The sequence below is a fragment of the Dromaius novaehollandiae genome, chromosome 17, assembly GCF_036370855.1.
Source record: "Dromaius novaehollandiae isolate bDroNov1 chromosome 17, bDroNov1.hap1, whole genome shotgun sequence".
NCBI lineage: Eukaryota > Metazoa > Chordata > Aves > Casuariiformes > Dromaiidae > Dromaius > Dromaius novaehollandiae.
Genome location: NC_088114.1, coordinates 10341542 through 10358466, shown reverse-complemented (window position 1 = coordinate 10358466; position 16925 = coordinate 10341542). Strand labels below are relative to the sequence as shown.

Below are 16925 nucleotides of genomic sequence, written 5' to 3'. Positions count from 1 at the left end.
AACCAAGGCATACATTGACATAAGAGGGACCTGTAAATCATGCTGGGAGAAATTCTGCCCCAGTTCTTGAGCTTTTACTGTGTTCCTCCTCGAATGCTATGAGGAGATGACGGGTCCTGTGGGCAAATTGAAAGAACACGTAAGGGAATAACAATAGAGATGTGGCTGCTTATGCTGGCTTCAATCTTTGCTTTTTTTTGAGCGTGCATTGAGTTGGTGAAATGATTTTATCTGACTGAGATACTGTTCATGGAGGGGTTAAATGAAGAGCAATGTAATCTCACCAGGTTTCAGTATTTGCTGCGACTGTCTTGGGTCTTTTTCTGCTGTGCTCCTTTTGCCTGCTGTTTGGTGGCCTCTTGTAGGGTCAAACACAGCATAGTGCACATGCTGCTTGACATTCGCTACTGTGTATTGTTATGCAGGATATTAGCTGAAATATGGCAGTAGTGCAAGGAAACCAGTTTCCTGATGTGAATTTGGAATTGCTTATTTTTTAGTACAGCTCTGCAAATGAGGTTAGATTGAGGGTTTATGATGCCTGTATGCTTGAAGATGGAGATGAATCCTGATTTATACATCCTGTGATGAACAGATTAATTTAAAGGCAACCTCATTTTGCCGTATTCTGTCTGTGCCCATTCCTGTTTAGTTCTTTGCCATTTAGAGCAATGTTATTTTTAACAAAGTCTTTTAAAACAGTCTTGACTAACACACGTGGACACCACATTGCTATTTATGCACTGGATAACTATAAAAAGATCAACAGCATATGCTGTAGTCTGGTGAGGGCGTGGTTAGGAAACAGGTAAGCAGTAGTCTATTATTTTTGTCCTCCTGGCAAAGGTCACTCTACAAACTGAGTTTATACTAAGTCAAATGTATAATGTGGTTCCAAAGCTTTGAAAGTCTAGCTACTGTATATTGTTCTAACTCAAAGCGTCTTGGCTAACAGCATCTCTAATCAAGAATAAGAATCAAAATCCCGCTTTGCTGACGTGGCTTGAAGTTTTATTTTTTTTAGATGTTTCTGCCATTTGGCCATCAATCTAAAGTAAAATGTTTTTGTTTTGCTGCTTTGCACTAAGCAGTGAGATCAGCTTGCAAAGGAAACCCAGCTTGGAGTAATTCCTGTTTTGTCTTTTGGAATTCAAAGTTATTTTTTAAAACTCTCGAGTGGGAAGAAATGCAGGGCAGTTTCACAAGCTGCGCCATGCAAGGCTGCTAAGGAAACCTGCTCAAAAGAATGACTTCATGAGAGGGGAACTAATATTTTGACTTTTTTTTGAATTTCCCATGGGAAGGCTAATCTTTAGGAACACAGAATCCTCTGAGGCCAATAAAATTGAGATTTGCAGAAGCGAAATGCTGTTTCATTGTTAGGACCATAAAATACAGTTTGTTTTTATTGCAATTCTTTTTCCTTTCAGGAAAGCACTAGGTTTAACAGCTGTAATATATTATTCTAGCACCCCTTGTTGTTGGCTTTCCCGCTATTGTTTCACTTGAATTTTATCTTTAAGATCTCAGTCAGGTTACATGTGCTTTCTTGTTTCATGCAGCCACTTAAAGGCAACACACTGCAGCACTGCCCCACCTATCCCAGCTGTGCGTGGTCTGTTATCATTTGGTGACAGTTTGATGCTCCTCCGTTCTGCAAAACAGTGTAACACTTATCGATTTAAATGTAATTGAGCTAACATAACTGTTAATTGCTTATTGGCAAAACTTATTTCCAAATTACTTTTTTCTTTTAAAAATATAGCTGTATCTGTTGGTATAGGTGGTAGTTCATAGGGTCTGTGTGTGTCTGTGATGTTTATATACCTGGCAGGAAAACACTGTCATGGGAGGAGCTGTGGTTCATACATGGTAATTTGTCTTCTAAAGGGGATTGTTTTCTTTTAAACAGCTATTTAAACTCTAGTTTATATCAGACTCTAGTTGGACAGGTTTTATTTACACCGTAGTTACTGGTTGCCATCACAATAGGAGATGAAGGAAGCCAGCAATATTGTAGGAAGCTTCATCAAGACCTTTCATGCATTCAAAGCCTAGTTGTATCTGTATTATCAAATTAGGTTTGTTGTTGTTGTTTTTTAACACTTGCACGGTTATATCAGTGCTAATGACATCACAAGTCCTTATGTTGACATTTCTGAATGTTTTTATCACCTCATTTAAAAAAAAAAAAAACTTTTAGTGATGTGGATGCTCAAACTTTGCCTGTTGTAAAAGTTCGGTATTGCAGTAGTGCCGCCGCTCGATGTGAGTCCCGGTTGCGGGACTGCAGTCGCGGCCCCTGTGTTACCGGTGGGGAATGCTAATACAGGAAGTTTGCACAGTTAATCTTTTTCTGTTAAGACATCCAAGATCTCTTTGAAGAGAGAGTTACTGCAGACTGTCAGCATTCCTGATGTTCTCTCCATACCACCACACTTTTTAGTGAAAGCAAATCTTGTCAGTGTATTTGGGATTTCTTACTCAAATATTTTTCTTTTTTAATAGGATGGCAGTAGAAGCACTCTGTTAAGCTTCAGGAAAAGGATTGACTAGTGCCACCTTTTGAAACTGCTACAGGCCTAGGATTATGCTAGCTACTTACCCCCGCAGTGATTTCATTAGGGAAAGAATGTATACAGAAATACAGATTAGGTTTTTCGTGTTAATCCCAGACATTAGTGACAATAAAGAAAGCTCTGTATGGATGGTTTTCCTATTAACAGATTTTGAAAGCTTTCTCCGGTTTAAGTGGGGCATGGGCTTAGTCTTTTCAATTCAACCGACAGTAGACATTGTCCTTTCAATTTTTGTAGATATCAAATACGTGCAAACATATTTTGACATAGACTGCAGGGTTTTGATGCTGTAGTTAATGAAGCTCTTCTCCAAATTCACTGCCTTTACTTGCCGCTTCTTGTTAACTTCGTTTTGTTTTTGTCAGCTCCTGCTTTTTCCTCTACATAAACCTTCTGGTTTTGTTAATGACTTATTGCTATAACTTCTTTTTCTAATCCATCTATCTTTCATGCTTTTTTTTTTTTTTTTTGGCAGATCTTTAGGCCTCTGTTTTTGAAGGGAAGACCTTTGAGTCAGGCATCTCATTTTTTGTCTTCAAAAAGTGCTGTGCAGGAATATGATGTATTACAAGTGTTTTGTCAGTCATGTGGCTAACATTCATCGCAGATAGTGTTCTAATTCTGATGTGCTTATTCCTTGAGTACAGCTGCAGACACAGATTGTTGTCTGAATGCCTTGATTATGTCTCAATATGGGTATTTTTAAGTCTTTATTTCTGTATCATTGAACATAGAAAAATACACTAGTTAAGGTCATACGCAAAGATATGTGAGGAATGTCACAAAGTATTTAGTGAGTCTGTTTCTCTCAGAGTGCACAGGCAGGTGAGCTGCTGTTAATGTTTCTGTTTCTGATTTTGTAGATTGTATCAAATAGATCTATTACAAACAGTATAATTCAGAGTTCATCTCAGCACATTTGTTGGCTTTTAAAAATGCTTTTTAGTAAGCTCTTTGAAAAAGAACATATGTAGTTAGCAAATCTCAGAAATGTTTTTAAGATACCATTTTGGAAGAGTAAAATAGCCTACACTAGATCTGGCTGTATTTTAAAAACTTTCTTTGTTCCTTTTAGGAATGTGATTTATTTCCCACTTAGTATTTGTTTCCTACATCTCAGAACTTGCAGATTGCTGGGCAAGTGGTTTTCTACATTGAGCTGTTCTCACAATAGGACATTTATGTACTTGAGGTGCAAGTCTCTGTCGAATAAAGACAAAATGGAAAAAATGCTATGTTTTTTGTTGCTTTTTTGCTTCATAGAGTGAAATTAATGCAATGCAAGATAGTCTTGTAGTACATAAGATCAAAGAATAAGTCATGGTAGCTTCAGCTAGTGATGTTTTAGGCATTGTCAAACTACTTAAACTCAGAATATTTTTTCTGCTCTTCTAGATGTGGCAGACTGGTAAATCAATCTGTATACTTTAACCTAATAATCTCTCTCTCTCTTTTAAACTCAGGTTCTGGATGAGATTTCTGAACACGGCATTAGGATTTATCAGCTTCCTGATGCAGATTCTGATGAAGATGAGGAATTTAAAGAACAAACCAGGGTTCTGAAGGCAAGTTTCACTCTTTCTTAATTATTTTAATGCAGTAGTTCTTTAAGCTTACAGTATGCTTGCAGATACTTTGTTCCTTTATAATGTGTGTTGAAAATTTGGATTTTCTTTGGAAAAACTCTTGGCTCTGAGTTAGTCTTTTCGATTGTGGTCCTTGCTTCATCAGAGTTCCGGCTGTAGTATCTTGTAGTTTTCTTTTCTTTTTTTTTTTTTTTCCCCCCCTTAAATGTAAGGAACTGTTTCCCAGAAAGAAACTGATTTGCTATCTGTTTCACATGCAAGTGAAGAGAGAGCGAGAGCACGTGCATATGTTAGGCTTACTATCCTAATTAATGACTTTCCTCTTGTTAGACCAGATAATAAACGTTTTACTGAAGTCATTTCCTCTTTGTGCTGTGATACTAGTGGCAAAGATACACAGAGAATATATCTGAAATTCTCAGTCCCTAGCTACTTAATCTGTATCTGAAGTATGGTTCTGTTGGCTGCCTTCCATGCATGATGTTATGTCAGATGACACATTATGCCCAAACTGTACTTCAACAACAGTCAAGTGTTCCTAAAGCAAAGCGTCATTTCCCTTTGTGCCATTAAGACAAACTGACCCTAACAAAACTGCAGGTGTTAATAGTGAGAGGTTGCAGTGTTCAGAACAGGATTTATTGATTTGGCTGACGCAGAAGGATTTTAGTTAATGTATTTGTCAACACTTTTTTTCCCCCCCCCTTCTCCGTTCTGTTACTTAAAAGTGTCTCTGTGCTTTCCTAAAAAGACCCAAACAAACAAAAAAACCCCAAACAGTAACTTGTTTTGCTCTGTTTCAACTAGGCTAGCATTCCCTTTGCTGTTATTGGATCCAATCAACTTATTGAGGTGAAAGGGAAAAAAATCAGAGGCCGTCTGTATCCCTGGGGAGTTGTTGAAGTTGAAAATCCAGAGCACAATGATTTCCTTAAATTGCGCACAATGCTGGTGTGAGTAATGGTAAAATTATCCCATTTCCTTTTGTGGTGGCATAACTCTGTTATCAAGGCTAGAGAGTTCTAAGAACCTGAATTCCTTAATTCAAAACTAGCTCTGGCTGCAGTGTGGATCAGCTCCCCTCTTTCTTCCCCCCCAGTCAGCTTGATTTACTGCTGTGATCCTTTGAACTGTCACCGTGGAAAATATTTTCTGTATTTCACACTGTCATATACTTGTGACAGTTCTTCATCTCTTACATGAACTGATGTTATGGCTTTACATATAAACTAAAGTTGTTTTCTTATTGTGCAGCTGGTGGGGCAGAGAGGCTTTTAAAATATTATTTAAAGAGATTAATCCACGAAGATGAGTATTTTAAAGGTGAAAGTCAGTTTTCTCGGCCATATAGGAAATGCTATGTTGAATATGATAACCCTGCTTTACGATTTTATCTGGCATGGATATTCTGGTGTGTAGATGCTTTTAAGTGTTGTTGTTTTTTTTTAATGGCATTTCTCTTACTGGAAACGTAATTCTGGTGGATTTCTGATTAGTCTCTAGTGAGCAGGGGTTGCCCTCTGCTGGTCGCGGTTTGTAGCAAGCAGCCTTTTTTGTTTGAGGGTTTTTTGGCAATGGAAAATTGTTAAGCAATGTTAGCTGTTGTGTTAGCCAAGGAGCTCCACCTAGTTTTCGGTTACAAATTGTACTAAATACACTTCAAACAGTCAAAAAATACTTTACGAATTAAAACTTTTTAAAAATAAGTCTTCATGAGGTTATTACACTCAAAGATGGGTATAAACAGCTCCTGTGAAATAATGAGTGAACAAGAGGAGGACAGCATTCTTTGGCTCTGAAGAATATTGAAGGGAGGCACATAGGTACAAATTAAGACTAGTGAACATGATACCAGTATTCTAGCTAGCTGGGTGGTGGACTTGGTCTGCGAAGATTAATTTTCCAATAAATATACCCATTATATGAAACAAAAATAGAAGATAAGAGGGTGTTTTTCTTCCTTTTGGCAAGAAGACCAAAGTGTTTAATAGCCCTTTGCGTGTTCTAGAACACACATGCAGGACCTGCAGGAGGTGACCCAAGATTTGCACTATGAGAACTTCCGTTCAGAGAGGCTAAAGCGAACTGGCAAGTGAGTACCTGGGTGTGTGCCTTTGGGCTCTGCTGCTCCTCTCTTTGTTCTTTTCCACTATGAGATAGGACTTGCTCTTCCTCCTTACTAATCCGTCCTTTAACTATTATTTCTCCTGAGATTTCAATCTGTGGGGGTACTGGAGATTTGTATGAAACATTTTCTTAAAAAGGAGTAATGACTAGCTAAGCGATATGCTTACAAACTATGTCCTTGGTTTTGTATCTGCTCTCCTTTCTCTCTCTTTTTTTCTTTTTAATTGGTATGTGCATAAAGAAGCAGTGGGCAGCAAGCAGGATAGCTTTCTATTAAATAGTTTCTACTTGTAAAAAATAAACTTCAGTGGGCACATGTGGATAGGCCATAGCCTCTTTGATTAGACAGAATGGTGCTGCTTCAGTTATTGCAAGACTGCTATGCTGTTTTTTTTTTTCTTGCTCCTTCCTGTCAGAAGCTAGAGAGAGAAGTTTAGCCCAGATGATTTTTTTGTAGCATCTTTTTGTAACGTTTCTGTCCTTGGCGGACCTAATGCTGCCAAGGAAGGTGCAGCACAAATGTGCATTTTTGCAACTTACTCTACTCCCTACTTTAAGGTTTTTTTTTTTGTTGTTCTTTAAGTATTCAGCCAAGCATTTTGATTTTAAAGAAAAAAGAAAATAGCTTTCACAGCTGTTCCATAGCTTCTTTTATGGCTGATTTTGTACAATGACTAGATGGCAGAGGAAATCTCTTGATTAGCGTAAATGGCCAAAAAAAAAAATATATGTATAGATCTATTGGTGGAGAAATTACATTTTTATGAAACAGAGGAAGAAAATTAGAGGATGGGAGAAACAGAAGTGTATGAAGGTAGAGGATGGTGTTTCACAGGAGGGAAACTTAGGTTTAAACAAATTTTTTCTTTTCCCCTGTGAGAATGCATGCAGACTTCTTTTTCTTCAGTTGTATTACCTAAAATGCAAATCTTGAATCTGTTCTAGGGGCCTTTCTCTTCTGTATTTTATACCATCAATGTGTTGTTCTGTTCAATAGGCCTGTTGAAGAAGAAGTTGTAGACAAGGATAGAATCCTCCAGCAGAAAGAGGCTGAGGTAAGAGAGAGCTTCTAAAATTATTGTTTTTTATATAACATGCCGTGTTCTGATTTCAGTGTTCTACAGCAACTAGTGTCTACATAGAGTGTAAGATGGGAGCTGTGAAAAATAGGGACCTAAAGGGAACATGCAAGTTGCCCATACAAAGTGTTTTGTCTAGCCAGTTGTATACTGTGGATAGCAAGTAGCCTATGGACTCCTGGTTGTAGGCAGGTATCTATCTTTTCCAGTTTTGCTGCTATTTTTCCATAAGCCTAGCTTCTGTTCTTTATTCAATTTATGTTTGCCAGCTCCGTGTGCTGCTTTAAACATAGTATCTTGGAGTAGACTGATCGCAGTAAAGTTGCTAAGTCTTATATTTCAGTCATTGTTTAGTACAAGCATCTTTACGGTAAATTTCTTCTTGTGCCTTTTTGCTGTGGAGCAGAAAGTCTTAATTTTTAAAAATCCCTTGCTATAATTAAGGTAAACACTGTAATGTAAAAAGGCATTTATCAAAGAGTACAGGAGAGGTCCAGGACCATCCTTCAAGACTAGTTAATGGAGAAGATTCACAGATTTGAACTCCACCTGTGTGTGTGAGGACATGTCAAGGAGAATGCTATGTAACTTGGAATGACCAGTTTCCATGATCCTGTGCTTTTTATAATGTCTTAATCTTTTGTGAACATAATAGCTTGCATGTTTTTCATCTTAAAATTTTACCTGCAACTAAAGATTAATATTTCTTTTCTACAAGTCACTTTATGGATCTGGTGTTTTCACTCTGTTTTCTTACTCTTGTTTCAAGTTATTGGTAAGCCCTTCAGCTTACTGTTTTTATGTTGAGCTTTTAAGGATTCGGAGATTGTTAGCTCAGTATTTAAATTCAAGTACTGTATTGCCAGTGCTTATGACTGCTTGCATTATGGAAACACATAAGACTTGCTGCCAATTGGAAGGTAGTATTTTTTCTCTTTTTATTCAACTGAACTTGGATCCAAGTCCATAAATAGAGGAAGACATGACTAAAAAGGTCAATGTATACAGGAATAGATTTGGAGTAAGAAATAAAACACTACAAAATTTTGTGTGTTTTGGATAAAAGATTCACCCTCCACTATACTACAGTGTATGAAATATAGATACTTCAGTCTGTGCATTTCCCTTTTCCCTCGTAGCATCCAGGTTTAAAAATAGCTAATCCTGGTTACCTGCCATGTTGACATAATTAGCTACTTCTGCATTTCCTTTCTGGAAAATTTTTTGCTGTTTATCACCATAAATAGTAGTTAATAATGTGATTTCCTGGTGGCTAAATGAGACAGCTGCATTTTTATCACTGTATAACTTCATTTCATCAACAAAAACACTTTTAGTGGCCATGCATTTATGGCGGTGGAACTTCTGCAAGTGTTCTGTACACCAATTAACTACCTCCCATTTACTGATATATGTGCTAAACAACAGTAGATCGTTCAGTTGATAGCCAGGAACATTAGCTGCTCTGAAAATGTCAAGAGCATTTTTTTTTTAAAGATTTTCTTTTTCCATAGTAATTCTAAGACTCAGGCAATAAATTTAGGCAGCTTAAATGATAACTGTTTCTCCTTGTTTTATTTAAACTATATACATTGTAGTAGTAGTAAAGTGGAAATTTGAGTATCCTTATAGAATTATTTGTTCTCAGGCTTATACCTGAAAAATCCTGTTATGACTGGAAATAGTTAATATGGCAGGCACATCATTATCTACTGGTCTATTTTGACCACTCTGTGCCAATCTGCATATATATTATATGTATGTCATGTAGTTTTTATGTAATATAGCTAAGGGCATGAAGTCTTGAATTTCTTGGAGGACAATCTCTGGAAGTTCCCTCTGGGACTAATCAGCTCTGAATAACTGCTGCTGAAGTTGCAAAGGATTACGTTGGAACTTGAAAAAACAAATAGATTTTTAACTTACGCTTTCTATTGTCCCTAAGAGATCAAGAGGTTTTGCTGAATCTTCTGTAGATAAGCTGGTATGAAATCCTTTCATCTCCATATCATCCTAAATTTCAGACTGGGGAGCAGTCTGGGGAGGAAAGAGGCACAGAGGAAATGGGTTTGCATTCCACGGCCTTTGCAGAGAAAACAAATACCCATTTCCCCTCCTGTTTTGCATTCCCATCAGTAGCGGTGCTTGAAGTTCTATTTACAGTTTTGTGAGGTTTACATAACCTTGGAAGGAATGAATGCTTGGGTTAGTGCCAGGATCATCATTATCAAGGCATCACTTTTGCTAAATGATCTTTTATTATGCCCAAGGATGTGGTCTCCAGCCATTTGGAACTACTAATCTGTCACTTTGGATTTATTGCTCAGTCTGGTTGTGCTTTCTGTTCATCTGCAAATGATGACCTTTTTCTGCGTCGGGAAGTGAAAATAAGAGTAAAGGTATCCACGTTCCTTACTGTAAATATGCTGCATTTCTAGTGTGACACTGTTTTATAAATGGGCACAAACTTTTTAGGAAAGCTTATAATGTTGTGTCATACTCTTCCTATTCTGGAGTTATCTCATAATACAAAACTTTCAAGAGTTTGAAAGGTACTATTTCCAGAAAAATGGTGTGACCATGTTTACGTGAAAACAGCAAAGGACAACGCTTCTCTCATTTTTCAAGTGACCTACCCTGATGCTTTGAGCAAATCCCTTTACTTCACTGCCTCAGTTTCCCTTTGTATGAAGGTTTGCTTTGCTGGATTTCAGGAGAAAAGATGCTGTGTGATTATAGCCATTACTGCCTTCGGTGAGGTTTGTGAGCAGTAGGCTGAACACTATAGAATTAATCACAATCTTGAAATTTGTTTTTTCTCTGGCCTTCCACTTGCTGAATTTCTTTAACTCACTGATGACATCAAGAACTGTGGTAATAGGTTTAATACTGGAGATCCTAGGCAGAGAGCCTGCAGTGCCAAGTGCTGTCCAGCCTGGGATCTAGCAGCAGGAGGATGAGGATGTGGTGAATGCTCACGTGTAGGAGTAATCGGCTGGAACTGCAGGTATATGTGAAAGCGTTTCTTTGAAGAGAGGAAAAAAAGAAAAAAGAGATGAAAACTATTATGTAGAGAGACAGCATGACTGCTGACCAAGGCCTGCAGACCTGAGGGAAATAAAAACAGCTATAAAGTTGAATTTGTTTTTTTGGAACATTATTGCCCACTGTGGGGGGAAGGAGGTGTATTCTGTGCAGACCACTACAAGCTTCCTCTGTAAAGTGATCTAGTCTTAGTCCTGGGAGAACACCATGAGAAGAAAAAGCTTGGTAAATGATTAGGAATGGCAATGTTTTGGAGGCTGGAATGAAGATGGTTTGGGGGTGGGGGGGAGTAATTGTTTTAATTGTTTTTTCTTTTTAGCTGTTCTTCGAAGGAACAATACTTGCTGCCAATGTAGCGCAATGACTATGACCGTAGAAGCTTCTGCTATTTATAACGTCAATGTGTTTTATGAAACTAGACGTTTTTCTTGATTGTAACCCCTTTTCCAGTATAGTAACTTTGGGAGTGTTTTTCTTGTCCTCAATTAACAAGATTAGTTGTACTCTTTGGTATTAAAAGTATTTCTAACAAGCAGCGAGTATCATGGGAACATCCTGGTGCACTTACAAAATCCACAGTCTACAGTTTCATTTTTTCCGTCTTGTTTTATTCTTGCAGCCTCTTCCCTTGTGAACTTTCTTACATAAAAAAAAATTAGGCAAAAGTAATCATAGTTGGTGTGGGGAGGAGGAGCTTGTTACTGGGAAGTGAATATTGTTCGTTTTTTAACATTCCTTTTCCTGTTATCTGTGGGGTTGTCACTGAAAAGCCACTCACCTTGTTCAGATGAGTCTTCACTGTGTAATACTCTTCTGTGTTTTGGGCAAAGCATTATTTCAGATGCAGTCTCATAGGTAAAGCAAAACTGTGTAATCTGGTTTCTGTTAATGGCATGACAGATAGGAAGCAGTATGGCTCACTTTTAATTCTAAAATTTTAAATGTCTGTTTCCTTTCCATGTTGTGGCAGTGCTTCTCAGTAGTTACATGACACTTTGAACTAAATTTCAGTCCTGACATGAACTGTAAAGAAGGTGGGGTTTATACTAACCTTAAGTTCACTCTTTTGCTTTTTTTTGTTTGTTTTCTGGGAATTCACAAGAATTGTATGTGTTAAAAGATTTTCAAAGATTGTTTCCTATCTTTCTTATCCTCATGTGTACCAACCCTGTGCTATCAGGTTGTAGTACCTTTCTTTAGGGCATGAATGCAAGTTCTCTACAGAACGTATTAATGCTGCTTTTATGTCAGCAAGTGGGTTTACTGCCGAGCAAGACCAAAGTCATGTTATGCCCTTGGTGCTTGCAATCCCTAGCAGCCTAGGGGACGCAGATCTTGATACGATAAGAGTTTGTCTTTTGTGTAGTCTTTAAATTCGTCTTTATTAAGAGGAAAGAATTTGTTTCTCTCTATACAGTAGGTCTAGTAAGGAGAAGACACAAGTTTCTTTAAATTTGTGTTGTAATATGCAGGAATGGTTCTTATGTCCTCTCCTCACTGGAAGAGGAATATTGTAAGAGCCTGACACTGTTACTACTTTGAATACAGTGCAGGCTGATGCCTTTCTTTTGGGGGAAGGTGGAGGGAAGAGAAGGCACAGAAGACCTAGGTTTACTTGTTAATTTTACACTCAAGCTGACAAGATATATATATATATATGTGCAAACGATTTCCTCCCCAAGATATTTATATGCATTCCCCTTCAGTTACTGGCTCTAACTTTAGCAAGTAGTTATGCAGCCTGGTTTTAGTGTGTGGTATCTACTCATAGATTGTTTGCTTAGAATACTGTTAAGAAATTGGTAGTTTGATTAGAGCTCTTCAGCTTGACAGTAGCAAGCAACCATTCTGGATTGTTTGCATATAAAATGCTGAACCAAAAAGTGAAATACTGATGCATCCAGGATGCAGTGGGGGGAAAAAAAATGTCTTCTGGAGATAGTTGTGCTTAAATGCCTTTTCTAAGATATATTTTTTTCCCCCTACTTTTCTTAATTAAAAGAAACTTCAGTGGCTTCTAACCTATTAATGGCCATAGGAGACAACAGTGTGCCTAATCTAGTAGGCTTTGCCTGCCCTAAACTCCTGTACTGAACCATGCTAAAGTAGCTTCAGAACCTTGCCATTACTTAGCTAAGGGATGAGACTAACACTTCACCACTAGATCTCAAAGCACTACATAAAAACGGAAAAGCAAAATCTTCTTCCCACAAGCTTACTCAGTGTTAGAGCAGAGTAGATCTCCTAATTCTTCTTTCCTATCTTAATTTGAGTCGTATGCAACATAAGATTTCTTTCATAGAGTGTGGACGTGTTTGGATTTATTAAGGTTATGAAAATGTGAGATTCAGAGATATATTTAGGTTTTAAAATGTGGTGCTGGCTCTTAGCGGAATGCTGTGTTTGAGCAGATCACCATAATACATGCACAGCAGTATCTCTCCCTGTGATTATTGAATAGTTTCTATTTTGGGAGTGTTTCATGGCTCAGCTTGGAGCACTCTTGGGAAAACTCAAGTAGGCGAGCTTCCAACAAGCTAGTTCTATTCTGATGGTAAGCCTGCAGAGAGGCAGTTCAAAGGACCAGGTGTCTTACATTTTTATAAGCTGATCTTTGAAACTTTTTTTGTTTCTTGGGCCATGGAATCAACTCAGTTCTCTCATTTCTGAGACTTTTTTCTTCTTTTTTTTTATGAAGCTGTATGCTCTCTTTTTGATCAGAGGTCTTTTTAAATGTTCAGCAGAAAGATGTAGATGGGTATATAATAATTATTACAGATTTTTTTTTTCTGTATGTCACACTGTATGTTCCTGTGTAAATCTCCTTTTGTCTGGGTGTAGCTACACTACAGTCACGGGAACCTGATTTAGCCTCTGCTGAACCCTGTGCTGCTTCAGCAGGAGATAGATACCCGTATCCAAGCCAACTAGTATAGGCAACCTCTGGTATCTCTAGCTACACTGCAATTGCTGCACTCCAGCTTCTGACTATTCCCCAAACTTGTATCTGAGGCCAGGCAAGGAAATGTGATATAGCTGTCTGGGCTTAATCTTTCCCTGGTCTGTGGTACTTCTTTGTGAACAGTTAAAGGAGTTACAGCTCAACACCGAGTACATGCGCTCAAGCGGTTAGTGCAGATTCTTCTATGCTGGATCTAATGAAGTAACCAGTATCTCAGTGGCTAATACGATTGACTAAATGGCAATGAAGTGCAACTTTTTAAACGTAGCATTGCTTTTTGATCTGAAGATGAGTTTTGTCCTCTCCTCCAGCCCAGATAAATGAAACTCATTCTCTATGTAGTTATTCCTAAAGAAAAAAACAATGTATTAGAACTACACAATTATTTTCTTGAAATAATAATCTGCTTTAGTTTCATAAATTTTCATTATGTGATCCCTGGTTTGAAAGGGACTCTCATCTTGTATGGTATGCATGTAAATTGCAGCCTATTTCTTTTCCAATTTGTAAGATGGGGCATAAAAGTGCACTTGCAATTGTGTATGCACAGTTTCCTCAACTGTGTGTGGAAGGAAATACCTCCTTAATTGTGAACCAAATTAGACATGTTTGCATATACATTTTGAAATTCTGTCTTAGTGTTTCTTATTCTCTCTTAGGAATATATATTTAATATTATTTTTTTGGGAAAAAATGCATGATGCGTAACTACATTTCTTATGAAATGGAAATTAACTTACTAGTGTCTTAAAAAGATGCCTTTAAAGCAGCAGCTATTTCCAAGAAAATATCATCATTTAGATTTAAAAATGTTGATGCTTGATATGTTTAGTCTGTCTTTCAGGATTTCGTAAACGTCGTCTTATTTTGCTTTTGAAGTAGTTTGTAAACTCTGTCAACAAGTTTGGCTGTTACTGTTGCTAAAAACTTGTGGAATTATCTGGTTAGCCAGAGCAAAACAGAACAGCTACAAGATCGCTATTCATGCCTGGTATTAGGCTCCAAGCACTTGCATCAGAACAAAGTTGCCTCAGCTCACTCGAGCAATATATCCCTGTATACACGTAAGGAAGGGTATGTTTTTTCTTTATTCCAGAATAGATCTTAATTCATAGGTCTGCAAACATAGTTATCTTTAAAATAATTTTGATTTTATTACTGAATTCTCACTATCAAATTTTTATGAATCTTTTGTGAAACACAGATGTAATGCTGTAAAGAATCTTGAATAGGAAGAACAAAGTATTAAATTAATTGACTTAAATGAACATTTCTAGTTCATAAAGGAGCAAATAGGGTCTGCCTTCTACTATGGAAGAAAGATTTAAAGGTTCCTGGATTTTGGATATTTCCTGTTGAACACACAGAGAAATTGTGACCTGTCTTATACATATTGGTGTTTTGTTTTCTTCTACAGCTGCGCCGCATGCAGGAGATGATTGCCCAGATGCAAGCCCAAATGAGGATGAAGCCTGGTGATGATTAAGATGCTTAACATCTGGGTGCATTAGGTATGATTTTTCTGACTTTTATGCTCCTCTTATGTAAGGCTTTTGCAATGATTGTTGTTAATTTCGTACTCTGGACTTGTCTTTACAGCAGTTCTAGAAAAATTAAGATGGGTGACGTTCTGGGTAGTCTAGAAAAAAAGATGTTACTTTTCCAGCTGAACACCTGTAAATGCTTATCTTATGATGCTTATCAGTGCCTTATCTTTGGATCCTTTGGCTTTGCTTTCTTTAGCAAATGCTGCTCAGAAACTTAATTTGCTTATATGGAAACAAAAGTAAAGTGTTTGGGGGTAAAAAGAGTGCTAAATTAATACTTTCTTTTTTAAAAAAAAAAAAAGCCAAAAGAAATTTTAGACAAACTGTCTGCGTTTACTGAATGCAAACTTCCTTGATGTTAAAATCTGTATATGATATATTAGCTGGGATCAGAGTGAGTCAAGAAAAAAGTTAGTAGTAAATATTCATGCTTTCTTCAAAATGCAGCTCTTCTAGCATAACTTTTTTAAAATGCAGTAATAAAAAGTAGAAGGATATGAGGAGTCTTGTTATTGTTTCTTAATACTTTAGTTTAGCAGTTTTGATTGCTGGTCTTCTGGAATGTAAAGCTTGAATAAAATGGATTATATTATCCCTTATGACCTTGTGGCAGCTGCCAACATTCCAAGCCTAAAATAAGGAGATTTTTGTTGCCTTTATTTGAACCTTCAGTCTTCCTGTTTATATATTAAAAAAAAAAAAAAAAAGTCTCCTAAGGAGAAAGCTTATCCACTGGATTCCTATTTAAACAGAAGTTGATGGTTTTACAGGTGCGTGTACTATGATCTTTGAGTGAAGTAGTTAAGGAAAAAAGTAAATCAAACTCAGATTTCTTACTGTCACAAATTCTGCAAACAGAGGAGTCTTCAGATCATGTCTTCCAGCTTCCATGTTCAGATACATACTCCCAGAGTTGGATGACTAAATGTTGAGGATAGCTCTTGTGGCTGACCATGCAGTGCAGGCAATAGCAGTGTCTGACTTGAAGCTCTTGCTTCCTCAGAAAGGAGTTGGTAGTTTTACAGCTAGTTAAATGTCTTAGTTGTAACTGAAGATTGTTTTTATCACAGGCCAGATTCTGACCTGTTGTGAAAATAGCTGTTTGATACAGGAAATCTTATGTACTGTTTTTATTTTTTCTTGCAAAGGAGCTCAACTCTAACTGTGACTATCATGTACTTATATGGCATCCTTTAAGCTGAAATTCAGTAGCTGAGGGCTAATAGGATGCTGTATTCCCAGTAATGGTTAGCCAGTAATGACACCAGATTCCATCTGTTTCAGAAATACCATATCCAGTATTGCCCAAAGTTTATGTAAAACGAATTGGAGCATGGTCTGTCCCAGGCCGAATTTGCAGCCATGGATACATAAGTTCTGAGCATGATCGTGTGCGTCCAATGCAATGTTATTTTGTAGATACTTTACGTTATTGATCTGGAATACATCTTGGACCCCTAAATGTGTTAAGCAGGGAAGCTTTGCAGTTATAATTAAATATCCACATGATCTGGGGATGATTTAGTTTGAACTAAGTCTTAAAACTCTTAGTTGGTCTGAAATATTCAATGTGAATAAGTTTGAGAAGGACTTGAATGAGATGGTCATATCTGGAGGTCCCACTGATTCTTAAGGATCTGCTAAGCTAGAAGGTTTCTGCAGCTGCTGCGAAAATCATTGTTTGTCAGACCACTTTCAGGAAAGAATTTCAAACTTCTTTTGGCTAACGCTGAGGTATTGATTTATTGATTTCTAAAATAGCTTGTTGGCTAATATACATGGTTTGAACTGTGATTGCCATGCTGCTAAACCACAGTGGTGTTATGTGATCTTCTCAGTATGTTGGGGTGAATACTCATTCAGCACTTAGCCTTAGGGAAATTTCTCTCTGTTCATGTGTGCTAACAAACTGACTGCCGTTTGAGAGGAATGGTGATTTCAACTTCTAGCATTCCCGTAAGATTTATTTGCTGTATTTTATGCGTCTCATTATTTCCAGA

The 16925-nt window shown here is 37.4% G+C and overlaps 1 protein-coding gene across 3 annotated transcripts in view; it reads left to right on the top strand.

The window, feature by feature from the left end:
• Positions 1–16925, top strand: part of LOC112985596 (septin-2) — a 43198-nt gene that overhangs the window by 18471 nt on the left and 7802 nt on the right. For all 3 annotated transcript variants that reach the window (XM_064522127.1, XM_026104305.2, XM_026104304.2), the window contains exons 8-12: positions 4043–4144; positions 4973–5118; positions 6174–6257; positions 7290–7347; positions 14796–14889. In XM_064522127.1, the coding sequence (XP_064378197.1) occupies positions 4043–4144; positions 4973–5118; positions 6174–6257; positions 7290–7347; positions 14796–14864 (459 nt within the window). In that variant the 3' untranslated portion in view covers positions 14865–14889. The remainder of the gene's footprint in view (positions 1–4042; positions 4145–4972; positions 5119–6173; positions 6258–7289; positions 7348–14795; positions 14890–16925) is intronic.